The sequence below is a fragment of the Oncorhynchus clarkii genome, chromosome 19 (assembly GCF_045791955.1).
Source record: "Oncorhynchus clarkii lewisi isolate Uvic-CL-2024 chromosome 19, UVic_Ocla_1.0, whole genome shotgun sequence".
Taxonomy (NCBI): domain Eukaryota; kingdom Metazoa; phylum Chordata; class Actinopteri; order Salmoniformes; family Salmonidae; genus Oncorhynchus; species Oncorhynchus clarkii.
Window position 1 is genome coordinate 6,356,100 of NC_092165.1, and position 24,621 is coordinate 6,380,720.

Consider the following 24,621-nt stretch of genomic DNA (forward strand, 5'->3'; position numbering starts at 1 on the left):
AGAGGGGGGACAGGGGAGGGGGAGGGAGAGAGAGAGGTGAAGGAAGGGGGAGAGGGAAAGAGAGACAGGTAAAGGGGAGAGGGGGAACAGGGGAGGGAAGAGGGAGAGAGGTGAAGGGAGGGGGAGAGTGTGAGGGGGAGGGGTGAAGGGAGAGGGAGAGGGGGTACAGGGGAGGGGGAGAGAGAGGTGAAGGGAGGGGGAGAGGGGGGACAGGTGAGAGAGAGGTGAAGGGAGAGGGAGTGGGGGAGGGAGAGAGAGAGGTGAAGGGAGGGGGAGAGAGAGGTGAAGGGAGAGGGAGTGGGGGAAGGGGAGAGAGAGAGGTGAAGGGAGGGGGAGAGAGAGAGGTGAAGGGAGGGGGAGAGAGAGGTGAAGGGAGAGGGAGTGGGGGAGGGGGAGATAGAGAGAGGTGAAGGGAGGGGGAGAGAGAGAGGTGAAGGGAGGCGGGGAGAGATGTGAAGGGAGAGAGAGTGGGGGAGGGGGAGAGAGAGAGGTGAAGGGAGGGGGAGAGAGAGGTGAAGGGAGGGGGAGAGAGAGGTGAAGGGAGGGGGAGAGAGAGGTGAAGGGGGGGAAATACAGGGTTGTTAGTGTTGTAGTTATATTTTTTTATAATTTCATTTTTAATCATTTCAGAGAATAACTAATAAGACAAGAGAGCACACTAGCATTGTGTGTAATGCTCCTTAAAAATCGCAGGATATTGCATTGTAAACATCGGTAGCAAAGTTGAAAAAACATTGTATTTTCATGTTTTTTTTCACACAACACCTGTCCTTGAATATTCCCCTGAGGACCGTCGGGTAACAGGTCGTCAATGTTAATGTCGCCATTAGGGGGCGCAACAGGCGACTCCGCCACAGCCTCGCGGTACACGTTCTCTTCCGCATCGGCCTCCGCCATCTGTCGGACGATACAGAGAACAGCAGTAAGCACATGAAGATTGAATTTCTTTTCACACTTCAATTAAAATAGACTACTAATGAAGTACGGTGTAATAAACGTTTAAAAATGACGTTTTAACCATGGGGGAATATGGTTGAGTTGAGCACAGTGGCTTGCTGCTTCATGATCAATCATTCAAAGACCAAAGAAATACAACTATTATTCCATTATCAAAGAATACATATAAGTTGATAATTAGATTGCATTAAAACGTTTTGACTTCTAAAACAGTGTGACCAAAAGAACACCATTTTAAATAGTGACCATCTACAATGGCGGACAATACTTCTAACTTGAATATATAAATATTTATGAAAACAAACCTTTAAATCAATGTCGTATAAAATACGCGGTTGCGCGATTCAATTCAAAGATGCAATACACTCACCATTATTATGTCAGGATCGGCGTCGTTCTGTCGCCCTTCAGGGCTATTGTATTGTCATGTGCACGAATAAAACTGCGTATTCTTTCTTGGTATCCCCGTTTCGTACTACTGTACTTGCGCTTCTCCTTTCTCGTGTTAAAGCGCAGATCCCAAATTAAAACTTTCATTAGGGAAACGAAACTCCGCTGTGTGCTCACTTCCTCTTTTTAATCCTATCCATGTTCGTCTTAAAGCTACAGAGCATTTTTAGTTGCACGTTGTATTAGATTAAAGCGACAGAATATATTTCGTTTTAAATTGTATTTAGTTATATGTACGCGATGCGCATGGTATACATCGTCCTACGAAATGTAGGTTCCATCTGAAAAAGCAACGTGCAGTGGATTGACTGCGCTTGTGTGTTGTAAAGTCAATATGACCCTTGAAATTGACAGTTGATTTTATTTGCAATGGGAGGGAGCTTTCAAGAAACTGAGGGAAACGTCATACAAGTCTACTAAGTAAACATGTTTGAGATTGAACACCTTATTTTCCTGCAATGTTTAACATTGAATAAGGCTAATACATCCCAAACGGTACCCTATTCCCTATATAGTGCACTACTTCTGACCAAGGACCAGTGTGCTCTGGTCAAAAATAGTGCACTACATAGGAAAAAGGGTGCCATTTGGAACATAATTATAAGTACAGTGTTATTGTATTACTGTGAAGAAACTACAGTGTAGAATGTATAACTAAAAACTAAAATATATACTATAACAATATTTATTCAGATTTAAAACAAAAAAAGGTTTTTAAAATGTCACAAAAGAAAACTTTGTACAACATTAGCACAGTTTCAACATGAAGAAAATACAAAGCCAAATGAACAAACTGAGACTGATCAAAATGTAAAGAAATGACAGTCAGATAGGCATGGTCCTCGTTTTGACTACAGCAGTGTCTCCATCTATTCCTACGGGACAAGGGCCCGTACTCATAAAGCCTATCAGCACTCCTACTCCGAGACACTGATATGAGCCCAACGGGTGTCCTTCATCAGTTGAGACAGGTGTATTAGTCCAGGGCTAGAGCAGAAAGGAGCATCTCCTAATGGTTTGGCTTGAAGAATACTGCACTATGGAACAATGAAAGCATTTTGTTAAACATTATTGGGGGATTTCTCAATTCATCATCACTTCTGACACGCCCACATAACTAAAAAGGGCTACACACACAATGCTGAGAGAGCACTGATTGGCTGAACAGAAAACAGTTAACTATGCACATTAGTGTCTTTGCTGTGGTAAAAAAAAAAGATCTTGGCTCAAACCACAAGTACAACCACTGTTCACACAAAACAGGCTTCATCCATCCCAATTTCCGCTCCACACCGTAATCACAAACCTTCCTTTCAAGCATCTTGCTCTTTAAACACACCCAACCCACTCTGGACGGCAACTCCATCCCCTCCATAAGAGCCATACGTTTATTAAACCCACCCCATCGCTCCATCCTACCCTATCGCTCCCTCTCTCTATCCCTCCGCACAGAAAGCATGGTAACCCTAGCACTAACCCACCCCCATCCTTCCCTAAAAATATATATATATATATATATATATATATATATATATATATATTATTGTCCAATAGCGTTCTTCCTCATCATCTCCTCGTCCTGAACGGAGAGCTCGGTGAGCTTGCGGCCCAGCCTCTCGTGTAGATCCAGGTACTTGGCCACACAGCGGTCCAGACAGACCGCCTCCCCTTTAGACAGCTCTGCCTCCTTGTAGTGGGGGGGCACGCACTTCCTGTGGCACGCGTTGGTCATCCTGCGAGGAGGAAGATGGAGAGAAAGAAGAGGGCGTTAAGACCTTGTAGATTACGATAAAGATGAGGGCTGTATCTCAAGTGTCTTTTCCTTTTTTCATTGTCAAAACCTCAGAAGGCAAGAGAGGAGAGAGGAATGTCAGGAGAGCATTGGGATGAGATCTCCTCCAGTGCTCTCCTCGCTTCCCTCTGATGTTTTGAGGAGGAGAGGAGACAGGATGCGAGAAATCAAAATCTCCATGTATGTGCAAGGTCATAGAACTCTTCATTCTGATTATGTTATGAAAAGTCAATGTGTGCACTCCTAGTTGGCAATATAACTAGCTAGCTAAATCAGTTCCATTTGAATGAGCTCTAAATAACATGACTTACTTAGCTAGCTAACTAGGGATGGTCTTCCCGTTGTTTTTGCTTATGCATGTACAGCAATGTAGTCGAGTGTGTGCGTTATACAATAGTACACTATTCTAAATCGATTAATTTTGTCTGACGTTCAGTAGCACGACAGCTAGCTAACGCTATAAAGCTAAATAGCTAGCCTGAGAATCCATCTAACATGATGCTTTTATCTCACCACCAAAAAGCTAAAGACGACAGTCAAAATTAGCTGGCTAGCTACATGCAAATGCAGCGTGTTACACTGTAATTAGCACATTCTAGCATTTCAGTGGAGAAAGGACGTTAACTGGCTAGCTAACATTCCATTGCTAGTTAGCCAGTCTTACCGATTGTACATATCAGCCATCATTTCCACTTCTAGTTCCGCCGCCAGTTGCTGTGCTTTCTCTGGGTCCATGTCTGCGTTGTGTCCGCTCCAGACCGTACTCTCTCCAAAATCGAACCGTCCAAACGACCACTCTCAGCAGCCAACAAACACACCCGATCACCGGCTTATTTAACCTTCAGATTGAGGAATACACGTGTGTTGTTCCTTCCCTCTCAAGAACCACTTCCGCTGTCAATAAAGATGCGCATTCAAACCATTCAAACAGCTGTCAAATCAATGGGAGTTTTTAATATTTGTCAAATGCATCCTTGATCCTTCACTTTTACGTCATGATTGACACAATAAATCTGATAAGAAAAGATTGCTGTAAACTATTTACAAGAACCCTACTTATCCTGCCATGTTCAGTGAGCAATTCTTCAAGGGAGGTAGAAAGTAAGGATGCATTGTTAAAGTATTGGGACTAGGCCTCCTAGACAGCAAGTGACAGTCCATTCTCATTATGGCCCCAACAGAACATCAAACAAACTCCTTTTTGTTAGAACACAGATTGCTTGACTGGGAGGCTAGAAAATTGTAATTGAATGTGAGCAAACATTGAGCATGAGTACAAACATTGAGCATAGTAGGCAAAGTTAAATGTTTACTTCAATAGCTAGGTTTAAGCAAATACAAAATGACTGTGCTTGGGAAAACAAATCTATTAGACAGCTGTGGTCAATAAAGCCATTTTAATACAACACAATTATTATATTTAAATGACAGGCCTTCTTTCTAATTTACAAAGTTATACAAACAATGAAGCTACAAATAAAGAACTTGTCAAAAGTGGCAGATGTAAACATATTTAAGTGCTTCTGATTGGACACTGACTGATTCTGAAGGTATAAAAATAACCAGCATGAACACCAGCGTCTCAGAGTAGGCCCTGTTACTCATTATGACTTGAAAGGAAAAACTGATCCTAGATCTGCACTCGTCCTCTGAAAAGCTGTCAATTACAGGCCCTGAAATGTAACAAAAGAGTAGCTGCGTTTGCCGAGTCTCTAGTCTAGGGCTCATAAGGCATTCTGCCGAAGAACAGTTACAACAGAAACAACAAAATCACAATCAACAAAGGTTGTTTTTTTTATATAGCGAGACCCTCATTTTGTGAGTTAGTCTCATCAAGTCAGTGTGGAAGGTTGGGGCTGCTCCGATAGTTAACAGTGTGGAGAGGAGGAGCGGGGAGGTTGCTTAGGAACGGTAGCCTTTCTTCTCAAGAACACACTGTTTAGAATCTGTTGCAAATAACAAACGTTTCCAATGAAGAACACACAAATGTAAAGCTAGCCTTTCTGTTGAAGAATACACACTTGCGTTCTCCAATTATTTTTTACTGGATTCTAAATTAACACGTCCCTAAGAGTACACCATCCCACTTACTCAGTCCGTTTCCTCTCCCATCACGTCTATCTCTTCTTCCTCGGTCAGTTCTGTGACGCCTTGCTCAAGTCCCACTCCCCACACTCTTGGTCGCACATCCGGCGACCACTCAAGAACGTCCACCTCCACGTCCTCTTCCTCCTCTGGCTCCCAGCTTCCTGTTGACCCCGTGGTGACCCTTCGTGATGTCAGCGTGAAAGGCTCTGCCTCCAGAGGGGTCGGAATACTCACGTCTGCCATCTCGGGGGCAGCGGTCGCCATTTTGATTTTCTGAGGGAGGTGGATGTGGTTGTGGGTGATGCCTCTGAAGCTGGCCATGGTGGAACTCGCTTGGTCCACTTCTCTGGCGCCGGGAACCTCCTGCCAAGCTACGAATAAAGAAACCCATCGTAAACATTTAAAAGAGGTAACATAATTGAGACTATTTAGGCTCAAACTAGATTAAAATATGAAAAGCAACTGCCAGTAGCAATCTACTACTACACTGAGTGTACAAAACATTAGGAACACCTGCTCTTTCCATGACAGACTGACCAGGTGAATCCAGGTGAAAGCTATGATCCCTTATTGATGTCACCTGTTAAATCCACTTCAAAATCTCCCTCAAAATTGAAAAATAATTCAGGTTCAAATTGATTTACCTGCATCAGGATACATCGATGGACCCATCTCCTCTACATCTATCTCCTCCTCTTCACCACTCACTTCCTCAGCCCCGGTGTAGACCAACGTCTGCTGGACCTCATCAACCACGTCCAACTCCTCGCTGGAGATCTCCATCTCCAAATACCCATCCTCCATTTTCTCCTCCACTTCTTGGATGATCACACTTCTCCTATACGCCTCCACCACGGATCCTTTTCCCTTTTCGGTCTTCTTGTTTGTCTCTGTAGACGAGTCTGTTTCCCTCTCTCTGTTCTCCTTGGAAACCAGATATCTTCCTTCCTTGTTGCCTTTGTCGCTCCGATGAGGATCCACCATTTCCTTTGTCCTTGTCATCGATAAAACTGACAAGGTAGCCAGCTCCTCTTGGAGTTTGAAAAAGTCTCCTGACGCATCCACGTTTTCCCCGTCTAAAACGTTTTCTCTGTTCTCAAAATGTTCTCCATCCTCAACGTTTTCTCTTTCAGTCTCTTTGTAGATGAGATCTTGATACTCCGTCTCCTGTCCACAAGTGCTGCTGTCGTGTCCTCCATCTTTTTCCTCTGGATGGTCGCTCTCTGTTCGGTTGGTCTGATCGTCATTATCAACGGTTGGTCTAATGGCCGACTCTCTTTCTAGAGACTGGGAGGAACTTATGTTTTTGTTCATCAGTCTTGATTCATTTTGACAATTGTCACTTTCGTTGGGTTTCAATAATTTTCTTTCACTTTGTTTCTGAACTTCAGTTTCACTTTCTTTGGTCTCCTTGCTTTTGGTGGACTTCCTCGTCTTTTGGTGCCTGTGCTTCAGGAGTTCTTGGAACTTCTTGAGACACACAGTGGGTGCCCGACCCTTGGAGGGGGTCCGCTTGACAGCAGGGGGTCTCAATGGGTCTCTGTCTGATTCGGTCTCTCCAGATCTTTTTGGACTGGAGTTCTGTGGCTGACCCGACGGCGGGGGTTGCAGAATGGTTCCGGTTCCAATCCCTGAACAGTTGGAAGGAACTTGCTCTTCATGGGTACTGGGGGAAGTTGTCAGCGAGCTAGGCTTTTGAGCAACTGTTTTAGATTTAGACAGCACAGGTAGTCTCTGGAACAACTCTGCTCTCTCTCCTTTGCCATGTCCCTCCCTGAGCCTCACCCTTTTCCTGCACTTCTTTCGCTTGTCGTCCTTTCCCTGTGGTTCCCCTCCTCCGTTCTCCTTTACCTGTGGGTCTCCTCCTTTTTCCTTTACCTGTGGTTCTCCTCCTTTCTCCTTTCCCTGTGGTTCTCCTCCTCCTTTCTCCTTTCCATGAGGTTCTCCTACTTTCTCCTTTCCCTGAGGTTCTCCTCCTTTCTCCTTTCCCTGTGGTTCTCCTTCTCCTTTCTCCTTTCCCTGTGGTTCTCCTCCTCCTTTCTCCTTTCCCTGCGGTTCTCTCCCATTTTTCTTTCTCAGCAGTTCTTCTCTTTTCTTTCTCTGGGGTACTCCTTTTACTTTTTTATTTTTCTGAGGTTCTGCTTCTATTTTCGTTCTATGCGGTTCTCCTTCTCTTTCCTTTCCCCGCGGTTCTCCTCTTTTCTTTCTCTGCAGTTCTCCTCCTCCTCTTTCCTTTCCCTGCGGTTCTCCTCCTCCTCTTTCCTTTCCCTGCGGTTCTCCTCCTCCTCCTCTTTCCTTTCCCCGCGGTTCTCCTCTTTCCTTTCCCTGCGGTTCTCCTCCTCCTCTTTCCTTTCCCCGCGGTTCTCCTCTTTCCTTTCCCTGCGGTTCTCCTTCTCCTCTTTCCTTTTTGTGCTCTACAGCTTCCGCGTCATGGATGCCCGTTGTCATGGCACTGGTGGGGAATAAACCACCAGCCTGGGAAACCTGTTTTTTTCCTGGTCGCATCTTACGGGGGGGTCTACCACGTTTCCGTTTCGTGGGTGGTGTTGGTGGGATTTGGAGCAGTCCAACTGCTTTGGCCAGAGCTTGAAACCCGGAGGAGGAGGGACTGGGAGTTTCAGAAGACATGTTGGACTGCTTGTCTTCTTGGTGAAGTTTTACTGGGGAGCAGCTCCCGGCTGCGGTCCAAACGTTAGGAGGGCATTTCACATCTCGATCCCTAGCTCGGAGCACCCTTACTGGGTTCCCCGTTTCCCTTCCCAGCACCTTTGTTCCTTCTGGAGGTGGGTTGGCTTCCTCCCCAAGGCTGGACAAAGACTTTGTGGAGGTGTTGGAAAGGTACCGTCCTAATCTTTCTCTCGCTAAGACATTGTTGGTTGACAGACTGACAGAGCAGAGGCTTATTTTCACTTGTCCGTTCTCAGTCTTCATTCTGTCGTTGAGTTTCACCCTTTCAGTCCTCACTAAAGGACTATCTTCTATCTTTGTAGAGACGTTGCGTTTCCTCTTTTTCCGAGGAGGCTCTGGGGTCTCACTGTCCTCTGATTGTTCCTGCTCCGCTTTCAAACCCTCCTTTCTCCTCACACGGATTCTCTTCCTGTGTTGACTCCAGGTTTCATCCTCCTGTCTCCTCTCTGTCTTTGCTTTTGGTGTCTCAGTCCTTCGCCCCTGCTCCGGCTCCAAACCCTCCTTTCTCCTCACACGGATTCTCTTCCTGTGTTGACTCCAGGTTTCATCCTCCTGTCTCCTCTCTGTCTTTGCTTTTGGTGTCTCAGTCCTTCGCCCCTGCTCCGGCTCCAAACCCTCCTTTCTCCTCACACGGATTCTCTTCCTGTTACTGTGGGGCTTCCAGGTTTCATCTCCCTCTCTTCTCTTCGCCTTTGCTTTCTCAAGCCTTCGCCCCGTAGTGGTGGTAGCGACCTTCTTCCTTTTCCTCTCCTCCTCGTCCTCTTTTCCGGTCAGCCTTGCATTGTTGCTAATGCTAGCCTTGTATTGACCATCAGTCATCTGCTCGGAGTTGTTGCTAATGCTAGCCTTGTATTGACCATCAGTTATCTGCTCAGAGTTGTTGCTAATGCTAGCCTTGTATTGACCATCAGTTATCTGCTCAGAGTTGTTGCTAATGCTAGCCTTGTATTGACCATCAGTTATCTGCTCGGAGTTGTTGTTGGATTCCCACGGCAGCCCAAGGCATTTTTTAGATTCACATAGATTTCCTGGGGAGGGTGGAGAGTGGATCATGGAGCTCAGTGGAAACTGTAGTCTTCTCGGAGTGCAGCAGAGCCAAGGTGGTAGCTTTGACAGCTGAGGGATTCTATGGAATGGAGTTACAGGATGCCGGAATGGGGATTTAAGGAAGGGTTTCGCCGGAGATGGTGGGGGTAAGGGTTCCGGTGAATTTAAGGGTGAGAGACATTTTGGCAGGCGTAGCTCTTCCCAATGTGGAGGAGGAGATTGGGAAGGCTGGGTTTCGCTTCCTGGAGACAGCAGTGAAAGGAGTTCTGGGAAATGTAGTCCTCTCCAGGGAGAGGCATCTGGTGGGCATGCTGGATGTTGTGGTTCAGAAGCATCAGTTTCAGAGGGCGGTAGGAAACCGGGGGTGACCGAAGGTTCCTCTTCTTGTGGAACTTCCTGATTCGTACTGGCCTGACTCGGACTCTGACTTGGAATGGCCTCTCTATTCATATGACTTGGGATGGTCTCTCCATTCACTTGACTTGGAGTAGTGTCTCCATTCACTTGACTTGGAGTAGTGTCTCCATTGGACGACAGACAATCCGCAGAGGACAGATTACAAACATGGTCTCTGTATGTCGACGGAACGCCCGTTTGGGCAGAACCCTTCCAGAACCCTGGATCTCGGTCCTCTTCCCCTGCGTAAAGTAGAGAGGCCTGGCTCTGAGGAAGGGACTGGTGGGGAGGCCTTGGTGAAGAGCCTGAGTGGACTGGCATGATGCTGCTGCCTCCACCACATCCAACCACCAGGCTCTTGGAGTTCCGGTTCTGGAGTTCCTGGTTTTGAGAGTTCTGGAACCGGCTCAGGAGTTCCTGGTGGTTCTTGGCGTTCTCAGAGGAGCACTGGACACCTGAACAATAGGAGGCCCAGTCAGAGGAGTAATCATTACAGGAGAAGTGGGGGTGAGGATGAGAGAGGGGGGTGGAGGGGTGATAGGTGGAACATTGGTGAGGGGTCAGAGGTTGTGGGTCCAGGTAAAGGTCAGGGGTGACGGTGCAGGAGGTTGTCGTGGTGACGAAATGGGAGGAGGTGATGGAGTAGAAGGCTTGAGAGAGAAAGACAGAGAGATAGAGGTCAGCCTGGTGGTAGCTAAGTGTGGGTGCTAATATCAATCTATTGTAATGGATGACACGTGAGATAAGTGCAAGCAATGCTGTGAGAAATTGAGGAAGGGCAAGCATTTAAAATGTACATGACTGATCATACATAGACTAAGACAGTGTTTCTCAACTCTGGTCCTCCAGTACCCCCAACAGCCCAACTCTGGTCCTCCAGTACCCCCAACAGCCCAACTCTGGTTCTCCAGTACCCCCAACAGCCCAACTCTGGTCCTCCAGTACCCCCAACAGCCCAACTCTGGTCCTACAGTACCCCCAACAGCCCAACTCTGGTCCTACAGTACCCCCAACAGCCCAACTCTGGTCCTACAGTACCCCCAACAGCCCAACTCTGGTCCTACAGTACCCCCAACAGCCCAACTCTGGTCCTACAGTACCCCCAACAGCCCAACTCTGGTCCTACAGTACCCCCAACAGCCCAACTCTGGTCCTACAGTACCCCCAACAGCAAACCTGCTTCTACTTGTCAACTAATCATCAAGCCCTTGACAAGTTGAATCAGGCGTTTTTGTCTGGGGCTTCAACACAAATGTGTGTTGTTGGGGGTACTGGAGGACCGGAGTTGGCCTGCTGGGGGTACTGGAGGACTGGAGTTGGGCTGCTGGGGGTACTGGAGGACTGGATTTGGGAAACACTGACCTAAGTCGCTAGAAAGCCTTACAACATAGTTAACAAGGAGCCTGTTTCAGATTCAAGGCAGCAGGCAGCCTAGGGTTAAGAGCGCTAGGCCAGTAACCGAAAGGTTACAAAACATACCTGTTTCAGTTGACGACGCATCATCACTTCCTGTCGCGTAGCCATGGGAACACACGCAACGAGAAGCCGAGCCAACGGCGCTGTGCCTTGCGTGGACGGGATGCGAGCAGGAGCAGGCCGACGGTCTGTCGTGGCTTTGGAGATGGTGCCGTTGGTCGCAGTCCCTATCCAGAACCACAGGGGGCAGTATGTTCAACCCCATCATGATGTCTTCCAGCATCTTCTCAATCTGCTCGTCTGAATCCTCTACCTGCCGGCCAAAACAAGAGGACCACAACGGATATATGTTGTTAAACATTTTTGTGTTAACCTGGATCATTTTCAAATGTGTGGTTGAATTGTGTTTTTTTATTTTTTATCCTCAAATAAATGAAGGTACCGGAGGCTGGGGCAAGGCGAGCTGTGGTTCATGTGCTGGGTGTGGAGTCAGATGATGGGTGGAGCTGCAGTGTTTGAGGGAGGTTGACTGGGCGGTGGTGGTTTTGGAGGTGGGGTGGGGGCGGGATCGGGGTGGAGGGGTGAGGAAAGCTGTGTCGAGGGGAGAGCACCGGGGGAGGGCTGGGGACTGGGGCGGGGGGAGAGGCTGGCGTGGTAGTTGTCTTGTCCTCATGCGATCATGCGTTTCCTGCCGTGACAGAATAAAAGGAGACATTTTAGAACACTTAGAGAAGATAAACCACATGGCTCCATTACATTTATATACTAACGTTTACACACCTATTCTGTCTTCAGCAGGGTTTCATCTGAACAGGGTTTCAAAAGTCATGTTTAGGAAATATATATTTGAACTGTTGTGCTGCTGTTTTGACAGCTCAGATGAACTTGAATAATGGACAGGGTATTCAGAAACCCCTCGATGGCTTCCTAACATGGTAATGGCTATTCACTGTATCAAAACTAATGGGCAAAAATGTTCTAGAGTGAAAATGTAGCCCTCAAATGAATCTCTTACTTTGCTGACTGACAACAATCAGTTAGAATGGCATTGGGAGTATTAGAACAGTTTCATCGTTACTGTGTCACTCACCTTCTTCAGAGCAGCGAGGACCAACTGCCTCCGACCAGGTGAGATGGTTCCGTCCCTCTCCTGCCTCTGACCAGGTGAGATGGTTCCGTCCCTCTCCTGCCTCTGACCAGGCGAGATGGTTCCGTCCCTCTCCTGCCTCTGACCAGGTGAGATGGTTCCGTCCCTCTCCTGCCTCTGACCAGGTGAGATGGTTCCGTCCCTCTCCTGCCTCTGACTAGGTGAGATGGTTCTGTCCCTCTCCTGCCTCTGACCAGGTGAGATGGTTCCGTCCCTCTCCTGCCTCTGACCAGGTGAGATGGTTCCGTCCCTCTCCTGCCTCTGACCAGGTGAGATGGTTCCGTCCCTCTCCTGCCTCTGACCAGGCGAGATGGTTCCGTCCCTCTCCTGCCTCTGACTAGGTGAGATGGTTCTGTCCCTCTCCTGCCTCTGACCGGGTGAGATGGTTCCGTCCCTCTCCTGCCTCTGACCAGGTGAGATGGTTCTGTCCCTCTCCTGCCTCTGACCGGGTGAGATGGTTCTGTCCCTCTCCTGCCTCTGACCGGGCGAGATGGTTCCGTCCCTCTCCTGCCTCTGACCGGGCGAGATGGTTCCGTCCCTCTCCTGCCTCTGACCGGGCGAGATGGTTCCGTCCCTCTCCTGCCTCTGACCGGGTGAGATGGTTCCGTCCCTCTCCTGCCCCTGACCAGGTGAGATGCTTCCGTCCGTCTCCTGCCCCTGACCAGGTGAGATGCTTCCGTCCGTCTCCTGCCCACTGACCAGCTCCCACAGCTGTTAATCAATCAAATGTATTGATAAAGCAGTTTTTAGATCAAAAGAGTGAGAATAAGGGGTTTTACATTAACCCGGCCTGGACTCCAGACAGCAAGCAGAGGCACACATTAGCAAAGAAAAACTCAACATCCACCCTATTCACTACACAGTGCACTACTTTTCACCAGGGCCCAGGTCAAAACTAGGGCACTATTTAGAGAATCGGGTGCCATTTTGGACACCCCACCTACCTGTCCCCTGGTCCTCCTCCTCAGCTTGACCTTGATGGAGATCTGAGTGTCCTCCAGCCTCTGTCCGGTCAGCCACTTCCTCCCAACCACACCTCACAATCACATCACATCTTATTTACAGTGCAGTTATACACGGCAACACACTTTACAGTACATGACACAGATACAAATAAACAACATGCTAAATATGAGATTCAGAAAATAACTAGAAACCCCAAAGGATGTGTAAAATAACTGTCATCCCCTCATACCTCTCTTCTCCAGACACTCCCCTGTTCCTCCTTCCTCTGCTCTCCCAGTGTGTGATGTCAGCTGCTGCTCCCTCTTCTTCTCCATCCTCCTCTCCGTCACGCTGTTCTCCGCCACAGAGCATTCTGGGACGGCACTCTCCTCCCGGGGTGTCGTGGGGTGGTCTGAATCGTCACTCGGGGCAACCATGTCACCGCTCAGGACACCAGAGGACGATGAGAGGTTTGTGACCTCCGGTTCGGAGGTCCGAGGGTGGGTTCTAAAGGGAGCTGTTCCACAGTTGACCGTTGCTTTGACGCTGGGTGGGGTGGAACTGGGGTGTGAAGTGGGGGTCATAATCTGGGGACTCAGGGAAGGGGGTGCCGTGTGAGTTGTGTGCTGCTGGCCTTCACTGCTGCTCTGGACTAGTAGGAGGGGTGGAGGTGAGGGTGTAGGGAGAGCATCAGGGAGAGGACTGGGGAAAGTCATGTAAATACCTCCATTACAGTCCACAGTCTGTGTCCCCGTCTCCACCAACACCCCCACCTGTGTCTCTCCTCCCTCCGTCTGCACCCCCACGTCTCTGAGACTGCACCTCCTCTCCTCCTCCCCCTCTCCCTCCTTCCCCCGGTCCTTCCACCCCTCCACCAAGCGGCCTATGCCCAGCTTACAGGCAGCGGCCATAACCTCTTCTTGTTCCATGGTGCCCTCTCCCTCCAGCTCTCCGGAGTACAGGAGATCCACCAGCTTCAGCAGGGTCTGGGCCTTCACAGCCTGGAGCTTGAGTGGCCATCTCTGCCCAGCCGGGAGGGGGGATGACTGGTTGGACAGGGCATTGGACAGGTAGGGGCTCAGGGCAGCCAGGATGCAGCTGTGGGCCGGGACTGACAATCCTGTGGGAAGAGAGAAATGTGACATCATTAGCTACATTTATAATGCAGGTTAGGAAATGTGATGAAGGCCTACTGGGGTTTAGGTGTGAAATAAGGGCATGTGGAAGGAGAGGAAGAATGGCAGTTGGATTTGATTGATCCATTTATTTACTATCCTCAATCTAAACCTCATTACGTCTCCCTAACTTACATCAATCATTTGGTTACTTTACATCATATCATTACTGTCCCTCCCTCCCTCCCTCCCCCTCTCACCATCAGTCTATAGCAGGGTATCACAGTAGAGACCAGTGGAGGCTGGTGGGAGGAGCTATAGGAGGACAGGCTAATTTTAATGACTGGAATGGAATGGACTCCAATGTGGTTTCCATGTGTCTGACACCGTTCCATTGATTCCAGAGTATGTGAGCTCCACTTTCTCTCCAGTAGTGCTCACTTCACCAGCTCATGCCCGGCCCAGCATGCATCTGTAGTCTACTTGTGTGCTGCTATAGTCCCTAAGCTTTAGCTACTGTCATGAAGTTCTCTAAATATTGTCATAAAGAAACTGATCAAACACACAGGTGCCAAATCAAGGTGACTTACAAAGATTGAGGACCAAGAGCAAGAGAGGGATGACGTTCTGTCCACAACTAAAGAATCATTGTGGAATCTGAAAAGACACATATCCCAAAAGCATGATGGGGTACTTACTATGTGCACATGCTAACAGAAAGTGGGTATCTAATTAAGTGTGTCACTGTAGTGAAGTATTTATAAAACTACAAATCACTGTTGGGTAAGGGCTTGTAAGTAAGCATTTCACGGTAAGGTCTACACTTGTATTCAGCGCATGTGACAAATAAAGTTTGATTTGACATCTCCTAAAAGTTTAGTTCATTTTCGTTCTATTATCTATACAATAGGCCATAACTGATTTTGGCCAAATAGGCCTTGTATATCCCCACGTTCAAAGAACTTTCCATTTTGATTGCGTTATTTTGTCTAAAAACCTTTAGGCCTACATATAGAAAAATGTATAAAACAACCCTGCCCAGCCTGGCAAGAGTGGCCAAACAGGTGTTTATCATCCCCAGTGGCTCTGCAAGTGTGGAGAGGATGTTCTCCACTGCTGGTCTGCTCTCCAGGCACCATCACATGGGCCTGAAACCACCATCACATGGGCCTGAAGCCACCATCACATGGGCCTGAAACCACCATCACATGGGCCTGAAACCACCATCACATGGGCCTGAAACCACCATCACATGGGCCTGAAGCCACCATCACATGGGCCTGAAGCCACCATCACATGGGCCTGAAACCACCATCACATGGGCCTGAAGACACAAACTGGCCAAACTCAACATTTTCAAAAGGCTGTAATAAGTCATTTATCATTTCATTTGTATTTAATTCTCAGTAATTCACAGCCGATATGCAACAATTTATAGACTATAATTACTTAATACAACAAAATGTTGTTTAAATTCTTTATGTCCATACCAGCCTATTGTGTCACACTCGCAAATGCTTCACAGTGTATTTCTATGTAGCCTATTGCCTTGAAATAATAATATAGCCCTAATTCATTCATCTCCGTTCCTTCTTAGGCTCCCGGTCTGACTCCTGACCTATTTAGAGTGTTTATATGACATGTAGCCTATTAGAAATGTTTATTCAAATACTTTTCATTTAAATCCATATGGTTTGGTTTCAATTCGTAAAAACCAATAGGTAGGTCCAGATAGTCACAACAATAGATGGATGTTGGTTAAATTGTGATTTTAACGAATGGAACGAATTTGGAGCAGCAGTTTGTTTTTCTCCTGTGAGAGCGGAGTGGTTTTTAGCTGAGCGGTAGGAAAGGACATGGAGCGCTGAGCAACATGAGAGGTGAGCAGTAGGAAAGGACATGGAGCACTGGAGCACTGAGCAACATGAGAGATGAGCAGTAGGAAAGGACATGGAGCGCTGAGCGTTCATGAGAGATGAGCAGTAGGAAAGGACATGGAGCACTGAGCAACATGAGAGATGAGCAGTAGGAAAGGACATGGAGCGCTGAGCAACATGAGAGATGAGCAGTAGGAAAGGACATGGAGCACTGAGCAACATGAGAGATGAGCAGTAGGAAAGGACATGGAGCGCTGAGCAACATGAGAGATGAGCAGTAGGAAAGGACATGGAGCGCTGAGCAACATGAGAGATGAGCAGGATTTCCAACCTCTCATCTCTGCTCATATGCTCTGATTGATTCCACCCCCCCCCCCCTCTCTCTCCTCCCTCAGTCTGTAACAGGTTATCACAGTAGACTGCAGTCTCTCCATCACTCCCCTCCTCCCTCACCATCAGTCTGTAGCAGGGTATCACAGTAGACTGGTCTCTCCATCACTCCCCTCCTCCCTCCCCATCAGTCTGTAACAGGTTATCACAGTAGACTGCAGTCTCTCCATCACTCCCCTCCTCCCTCACCATCAGTCTGTAACAAGTTATCACAGTAGACTGCAGTCTCTCCATCACTCCCCTCCTCCCTCACCATCAGTCTGTAACAGGGTATCACAGTAGACTGCAGTCTCTCCATCACTCCCCTCCTCCCTCACCATCAGTCTGTAACAGGGTATCACAGTAGACTGCAGTCTCTCCATCACTCCCCTCCTCCCTCACCATCAGTCTGTAACAGGTTATCACAGTAGACTGCAGTCTCTCCATCACTCCCTTCCTCCCTCACCATCAGTCTGTAACAGGTTATCACAGTAGACTGCAGTCTCTCCATCACTCCCCTCCTCCGTCACCATCAGTCTATAACAGGTTATCACAGTAGACTGCAGTCTCTCCATCACTCCCCTCCTCCGTCACCATCAGTCTATAACAGGTTATCACAGTAGACTGCAGTCTCTCCATCACTCCCCTCCTCCCTCACCATCAGTCTGTAACAGGGTATCACAGTAGAGACTGTTGTGCTTCTGTCTCTGTAGTTCCTCCAGGAGCCTCAACTCAAAGCCAGGCAGACGGTACCTCCACATCCTCCTCTTCTTGGCCTCCACCCTGAGAGGGAGGGGTGGGTTGGGGGAGGGGGTATTGGGTAGAATGGAGAGGGGGGATAGAGTGGTAGAGGAGACAGAGGACAAATGGATGTGGGGAGAAGGGGGGAGGCAGTGGGTAGCACGGAGAGGGGGATAGAGTTGTGGGGTTTAGAGGATATAAAGGGATGTAGGGAAAATGGGGGAGAGATTTAAATGACTGCAGATCGTTCTGACGGTATACAGCATTTGACGAAGTGAAACAATGGTAAAACCGGATTTTCATTCATTGTCTCAAAATGTTGTGCTTGGAGAAGACTGGGCTGAAAAGACAAGGTGTGAAGTTGGTTGTGAGATGCTACGGGCAGCAACAATGTCATACTTGTTTGGACCAGACAGCATCAGATAGATGGCCTGCACGTAGAGAGACAAAGGGGCGCTGTTTCGCTCGCTCGGATGCTTTCTCCTGTGATATCCATTCAGCCTCTTGCGAATTGAAGGACAATTATGAAACACAGAAATACGAAAATGTAAAAAAAAATCTTGGGTAATCCTGGCTTCCCTTGGCCTCCATAAATACACACCACCGGGGTGAGTGGCTAGTACTTTACATTTGGTACTCTTTTGTCATGTATTAGTTAACACATTTGTTTCATGACTAGAATAAAAGAAGTTCAGCTATTCGTATCACTTGTTAGTCAGTGCTTTTGCTAGAAAAGACCGCTTGTTCCGTTGGAACGCTTGCAAGAGCCATGCAATTCAAAGCGTGTTGTGGGCGACCTCCACTTAAAAGACACACTGACAATAGGCCTACAATCAAAAACACATGTTAATGTGTTGCATTAGTGCACATTAATTTCGTTCTCAAACAACTGCGGTACAGCTTTCTATGTAATTAGTTTAATATGTATACTTTTCAGCACACTCGTGCCGGGGAACTAGAAACGAAGAAAGTCTGGTGACGTTAGCTAAATGTGTTAGCTGGACGGCTAGCTAATGCACATGCTTACCTTTTCGATGCCAGCTTTTTCTTTTCTAGTGACTTGCTTTCTCAAAAATCTGAATTTCGCCAACCAATTTGTTTCAAATAGTTAATGTTGACATATTCCCACAACGTGGTCAAATTCACGGACTGACGTCACACTTCAGAAAGGAGTTCTCTTCAACGTCAAAATCGCGAGGGGCGATCGTGCGTGTTCATGCGTAGTTAACGTGGGAAAAGCCAAGCCTGCACATTCGAATCATGGGGTCATTTCGGCTCGTCGTTGATTATCAACGTCTGTTGTTCCGCACTCAGCGGAAGAGCCATTTGATCTGATCAAGAGCAAACCTGTTGAAATCTTCAGTTCAATGTTGAAAAGTATTGTTGACTTTAGCCAATCAGAGGCGTGCGTTACTTCACCCATTGATTTCAGCGTCTCAACACTGCATGACACCGTATGATTGATGTGTGTTTATGAAGAGTACAACTGTACAGGGAGAACTACTAACATTTACTGCAACACATGCATTTCTCAAATCACACACAGAGCTGGAGAGAAAAAAAAAGTCAAGGCCAGTATTGAAAAAAGCACTTTTTATTTTATTTATTATAAACAGTATTGCTTGTTACATATTCCATTCATGAGAGAAATGTGCAACATTAAGAGCCAAGGCATAGAAGAAGAGATTAAGGTTTTCATCCAGAATCACATTTTAGATCAGCGTTCCAATAATAAACTGTTGACAGAAATTGAGAGTTGGACTGTCTCCTAAATGTCCCCCTGTCCCCTATATAGTTAACTACTTTCACCCAGAGCCATATCAGGCCATTTAGTAGTGTACTATATTGGGAATATGGGACCATTTGGAATGTAAAATTGATTTTACATTGTGTTTTGCTTGTTTTCTCTATAATTAAAATATATAAACCATAAATGTTTCTCAATTCAAAAATAAACCTGATTGCATATGCGTTCACCCACAACCTGCAAGACGAATAAACCCAAATCATAAAATATAAAAACAATACATAAAACCAGTAAAATTAACAAATATTTATCTTCTATATATAGTTAAATTTGCTTTTTATTTTATTTATTTTTTAAATAGCAACTAGAATCAAAATCAGGTCTTTGCACTTATACAAATCTTGCTAATTTAATTTTATGCTCCGCCCCTCTTTAGTCCCACTTTCCCATTGGATTCCACTCCCACATCATTTCTTGTATCAGTTCTAGATCATCTCATTCTAGGACTATCTGGTTACAAGGCAACTCATTTACATTTTTCTGAGACTGACCATTTGTAGTGTTGGATTGGCATGAAAATAATCAAAGGAACCAAGAAACGCTTTTACCGCTAGTGCTTTAATCTACTGAGAAAATATCTACATCTTACTCTGCACTGAGAATAATAATGTCATCTACGGTACTAAAGGAACTCTGTCTGGGGGGAAACAACCAGCTAAATGTGTCCTCTCCCCTCTTAGTGTTCTGTGGTCTCCATGGACACCAGCCAGTCCAGCAGGGTAGATGGACACCCAGGCGTAGGTTCAGTAGGCTGGAACACCCCAGTCTGACGTGGAACGTATGGCACTAGAATGGTTCTCTCTGTTCCATATGCAGAGCATCAATCATATCAACTCTATACATTCCATTGTGTTATTATGCGGAACACAACAAAAAAAACTGTTCTATACATTCCATTTGGATTCAATGTTCTGGAATGTTGCTGCTAGTGAATGATACCCCCAGGGAAAACCCCCATCCCACCTTAAAAACACCAACGAACGAGGCACTCCAGTTAGCCATGAGCCACACAGACGTAGTTGAAGGCGATCACATATTTACACATTCATATATATAGAGATTTGCAGATTGAAAGAAATGCAGTCACTGGATCAACAATCAAATCTGTGGTTTCTCCCATAGCTTCAGGAGAACCATTAGAACCAGAGCGAGTTGAGAAAGGGGGTATAACAATGACGCTAAAGAGCCACACAGATAGAAATGTATTGAATAGAGCCGAAACGGTTCACTGGTCTATTATACATGGCTGAAAATCATAGAAATATAATCTGCAGAACAGACGATCAAGAATGTTCTGTGACGCAAGACCCATGTGTAAAATGTTAAAAGTGGTCGTCAAGCTACTTACTTTCCCACAACACTGCCCAATGGCACACCAGTGCCTGTCTGACATCACCCAATGATGTCATATACACTAGAACATCACAACAGATGGCTCTGAGAAGAGAAGTAGTGTTCAGAAATACTCTGTAGTAGAAAGTTACTGCAATAGTGGTGTGTAGCTTGGCACGTGTTCATCACTGTAGTCAGAACCACAACTCAGCAATCACACCTCAAACAAAGACCAAAGCAACACCGGCAGTAGATCAACAAACATTGATTCTTTGTTGGGAAACAGAAGTTTAGTGGTAATTAGTTATCACAAGAAGAAAAAAAAACCTTGACTGGAAATCTTCACAATCACTTGTAGAAATGCAGTTTGAACCATTCCAGTAAAAAAAGGGGGTTGTCAGTTTAAGTTCAGTTACAGTTTGAACCATTCCAGTAAAAAAAGGGGGTTGTCAGTTTAAGTTCAGTTACAGTTTGAACCATTCCAGTTTGTCAGTTTAAGTTCAGTTACAGTTTGAACCATTCCAGTAAAAAAAGGGGTTTGTCAGTTACAGTTTGAATCCCATTCCAACAGTTCCCTTTTGATTAGCTTTGTTACTGTGGTGGTGAACGTTCCCAGTTCCCAGATGAAGTCACAACTGTCCCTATTGTGGTGGGAGGAGTTAGTGTAGTGTCGGGGGTTAGTGTGTCACTGTGGTGGGAGGAGTTAGTGTAGTGTTGGGGGTTAGTGTGTCACTGTGGTGGGAGGAGTTACTAAATTAGAAGTGGTCTTATGTCATAGTAGTGTCGACAGGTAGAAGAGGGATGTCAGGAGTCCATAGTGTTCCTTTAGTGGCTAAAAGTCACAGTCTAAATAGAGGAATGAGGGAGAGCTAGGGAGATGAGGAAGGCTGAAGGTCATGCAAGTGGCTTATGTCACAGACCCCGAGAGAGATAAGAGGGAAAGAAGATTAAGAAATTGAGAGGAGAGAGGAAAAAAAAGAGAGAGAGAGAAAGAGACACAGAAGGAGAGAGTCCAGTTCTAGTGGAGTCAGTGGTCCCTCAGTGAGTGTCCAGAGGTTCAGCAGGGGCAGTAGGCCGGTAGAGGCTGCTCTCTTCTAGTGATGCACACTATCAGTTTCTCTGTGGGAAGACCAGGACACACACACAGAGAGAGAGAGAAAGAGAGAGAGAGACAGAGAGAGAGACAGAGAGACAGAGACACAGAGAGACAGAGACACAGAGACACAGAGAGAAGGGTTACTACCATGTGTAATATTTGTAGTAAGAGTGCAACTCATAAACCAGCTGTATAAACTTAGAGGATTGAGAGGACACAGAACCTGCTAGTTAAGACAATATCGGTCACAGCCTAAACATCACCAATCAATACATGACACAGACAACATGAACACACACAGCCTAAACATCACCAATCAATACATGACACACACACAGCCTAAACATTACCAATCAACACATGACACAGACAACATGAACACACACAGCCTAAACATCACCAATCAATACATGACACACACACAGCCTAAACATCACCAATCAATACATGACACAGACGCTTGAAAAGAGATCAAACACAAAATTCCATATGTATACAGACATGAAACAAACGAACATCAAGACACAAGATCAACAACATACTATATCAAATATACAAATCACCAGCAGAGGGAGCAAGAAACAAACACCAATACAATGGGGGACACACACAGAGAGGTTAGTTAGGCCATGCGGTTTAGTGAGAGGCAGGTGTTCAGTCGGTGGACACACATACCATGCGCTCACATGCAGTGTGTGGGGGGGTGTGGCCTAACCGTCATAAGAGTCCATGAGAGGAACAGAGTCCCGCCTCTCCTCATACAGCCCTCCCTGAGAGGGGGAAGAGAAGGTGGGAGGAAGAGAAAAGGGGGAGAAAGAAAGAACGGGGAGTGGGGGAGAAAGAAAGAACGGGGAGGGAGGGAGAGAAAGAACGGGGAGGGGAGAAAGAACGGGGAGGGGTGAAAGAACGGGGAGGGGTGAAAGAACGGGGAGGGGTGAAAGAACGGGGAGGGGGAGAAAGAAAGAAAAGAACGGGGAGGGGTGAAAGAACGGGGAGGGGTGAAAGAAAGAAAAGAACGGGGAGGGGGAGAAAGAAAGAACGGGGAGGGAGAAAGAAAGAACGGGGAGGGAGAAAGAAAGAACGGGGAGGGAGAAAGAAAGAACGGGGAGGGAGGGAGGGAGAAAGAAAGAACGGGGAGGGAGGGAGGGAGGGAGAAAGAAAGAACAGGGAGGGAGGGAGGGAGAAAGAAAGAACAGGGAGGGAGGGAGGGAGAAAGAAAGAACAGGGAGGGAGGGAGGGAGAAAGAAAGAACGGGAGGGAGGGAGGGAGAAAGAAAGAACGGGGAGGGAGGGAGAAAGAAAGAACGGGGAGGGAGGGAGAAAGAAAGGGAGGGAGGGAGGGAGAGAGAAAGAACGGGGAGGGAGGGAGAAAGAACGGGGAGGGAGGGAGGGAGGGAGAGAGAAAGAACGGGGAGGGAGAGAGAGAGAAAGAACGGGGAGGGAGGGAGGGAGAGAAAGAACGGGGAGGGAGGGAGGGAGAGAAAGAACGGGGAGGGAGGGAGAAAGACCGGGGAGGGAGGGAGAAAGAACGGGGAGGGAGGGAGGGAGGGAGAGAGAAAGAACGGGGAGGGAGGGAGGGGGAGGGAGGGAGAAAGAAAGGGAACGGGGAGGGAGGGAGGGAGGGAGAGAAAGAACGGGGAGGGAGAGAGAGAAAAGAACGGGGAGGGAGGGAGGGAGGGAGGGAGAGAGAAAGAACGGGGAGGGAGAAAGAAAGAACGGGGAGGGAGAAAAAGAACGGGGAGGGAGGGGGAACAGGGAGGAAGAAAAGGGTGGTAAGGAAGACAGGAGAGAGAAAACGGGGAGGGAGAAGAGGGAAGAAAGGTGGTGGGTTGAAGCAGAGTGAGAGAAAAAAAGAGAGAGACGGGTGTGTTCAGAACGAACAATATGAAAACCAGATAAGAGAGAGAGAGGGGAAGAGAGAAGTGTTGATAAAGTGGGTTAGTGTCAGAAGTTAAGTGAGAAATCGTTTGTGAGAAAAGAAGCTAACCACAGTATTTAGTGAGACATGCGAGAACATGCTCTGTGTGTGTGTACCTGTGCTGTGTCTTTGTCAGCAGGCTCCAGTGTTCTGTCCAGAGTGTTCTTCCTCCCCCTCTGGTCCAGTGTGGAGTAGGCATCTGGAAGACAGCCAAGGCCTGTTAACAGCTGTGTGTTTAGGCGTGTGCGTCTGTGTTGGTGTGTGTGTGTGTGTGTGTGTGCAGACATACCTGGTCCCATATCATTTAGTGGAATCATGTCTCTCTTGTCTCCTCCTCCTGACAAACAAACACAGTCACAGGATGAGAGACAGCTAGTGTGTAGGTAATAGTGTGGTGGTGGTTATAGTGTGGTGGTGGTGGTTATAGTGTGGTGGTGGTGGTTATAGTGGTTATAGTGTGGTGGTGGTTATAGTGTGGTGGTGTTTATAGTGTGGTGGTGGTTATAGTGTGGTGGTGTTTATAGTGTGGTGGTGGTGGTTATAGTGTGGTGGTGGTAGTGTGGTGGTGGTTATAGTGTGGTGGTGTTTATAGTGTGGTGGTGTTTATGGTGTGGTGGTGGTTATAGTGTGGTGGTGTGGTGGTGGTTATAGTGTGGTGGTGTGGTGGTGTTTATGGTGTGGTGGTGTTTATAGTGCAGTGGTGTTTATAGTGCGGTGGTGGTTATAGTGTGGTGGTGGTTATAGTGTGGTGGTGGTTATAGTGTGGTGGTGGTTATAGTGTGGTGGTGGTTATAGTGTGGTGGTGGTGGTTATAGTGTGGTGGTGGTTATAGTGTGGTGGTGGTTATAGTGTGGTGGTGGTTATAGTGTGGTGGTGGTTATAGTGTGGTGGTGGTTATAGTGTGGTGGTGGTTATAGTGTGGTGGTGTGGTGGTGGTTATAGTGTGGTGGTGGGTTTATAGTGTGGTGGTGGTTATAGTGTGGTGGTGGTTATAGTGTGGTGGTGGTTATAGTGTGGTGGTGGTTATAGTGTGGTGGTGGTTATAGTGTGGTGGTGGTTATAGTGTGGTGGTGGTTATAGTGTGGTGGTGTTTATAGTGTGGTGGTGGTTATAGTGTGGTGGTGGTTATAGTGTGGTGGTGGTTATAGTGTGGTGGTGTTTATAGTGTGGTGGTGTGGTGGTGGTTATAGTGTGGTGGTGGTTATAGTGTGGTGGTGGTTATAGTGTGGTGGTGTTTATAGTGTGGTGGTGTTTATAGTGTGGTGGTGTTTATAGTGTGGTGGTGTTTATAGTGTGGTGGTGGTTATAGTGTGGTGGTGTTTATAGTGTGGTGGTGTTTATAGTGTGGTGGTGTGGTGGTGTTTATAGTGTGGTGGTGTTTATAGTGTGGTGGTGTTTATAGTGTGGTGGTGTTTATAGTGTGGTGGTGTTTATGGTGTGG

The 24,621-nt window shown here is 47.1% G+C and overlaps 3 protein-coding genes across 15 annotated transcripts in view; all 3 read right to left on the reverse strand.

The window, feature by feature from the left end:
• Positions 1 to 1,697, reverse strand: part of LOC139374638 (protein unc-93 homolog B1-like) — an 11,411-nt gene extending 9,714 nt beyond the window's left edge. For 12 of the 13 annotated variants that reach the window (XR_011627713.1, XR_011627716.1, XR_011627711.1 and 9 more), the window contains exons 1-2: positions 1,328 to 1,697; positions 766 to 897 (exon numbers count right to left, since the gene is read on the reverse strand). Coding sequence is in view for 2 of the 13 variants with exons in the window: in XM_071115671.1 (XP_070971772.1) it covers positions 766 to 897; positions 1,328 to 1,330 (135 nt within the window). In the remaining 11 variants the exon portion in view is untranslated. Of the gene's footprint in view, positions 1 to 765; positions 899 to 1,327 lie in introns of all 13 variants that reach the window. The other variant, XM_071115669.1, reaches the window with a different exon arrangement.
• Positions 1,698 to 2,931: 1,234 nt separating this feature from the next.
• Positions 2,932 to 4,088, reverse strand: LOC139374639 (mitochondrial import inner membrane translocase subunit Tim10). The gene is made up of 2 exons (XM_071115672.1): positions 3,864 to 4,088; positions 2,932 to 3,140 (listed from the first exon to the last, which is right to left on the reverse strand). Exons 1-2 carry the CDS (start codon positions 3,932 to 3,934, stop codon positions 2,948 to 2,950), a joined length of 264 nt encoding a protein of 87 aa, XP_070971773.1. The 5' UTR covers positions 3,935 to 4,088; the 3' UTR covers positions 2,932 to 2,947.
• A 16,620-nt stretch (positions 4,089 to 20,708) lies between these two features.
• LOC139374640 (catenin delta-1-like) overlaps positions 20,709 to 24,621 on the reverse strand; it is a 49,347-nt gene continuing 45,434 nt past the window's right edge. The window contains exons 22-25 of the mRNA XM_071115673.1: positions 23,470 to 23,517; positions 23,297 to 23,379; positions 21,979 to 22,033; positions 20,709 to 21,286 (exon numbers count right to left, since the gene is read on the reverse strand). Of these exons, the coding sequence (XP_070971774.1) occupies positions 21,225 to 21,286; positions 21,979 to 22,033; positions 23,297 to 23,379; positions 23,470 to 23,517 (248 nt within the window). The 3' untranslated portion in view covers positions 20,709 to 21,224. The remainder of the gene's footprint in view (positions 21,287 to 21,978; positions 22,034 to 23,296; positions 23,380 to 23,469; positions 23,518 to 24,621) is intronic.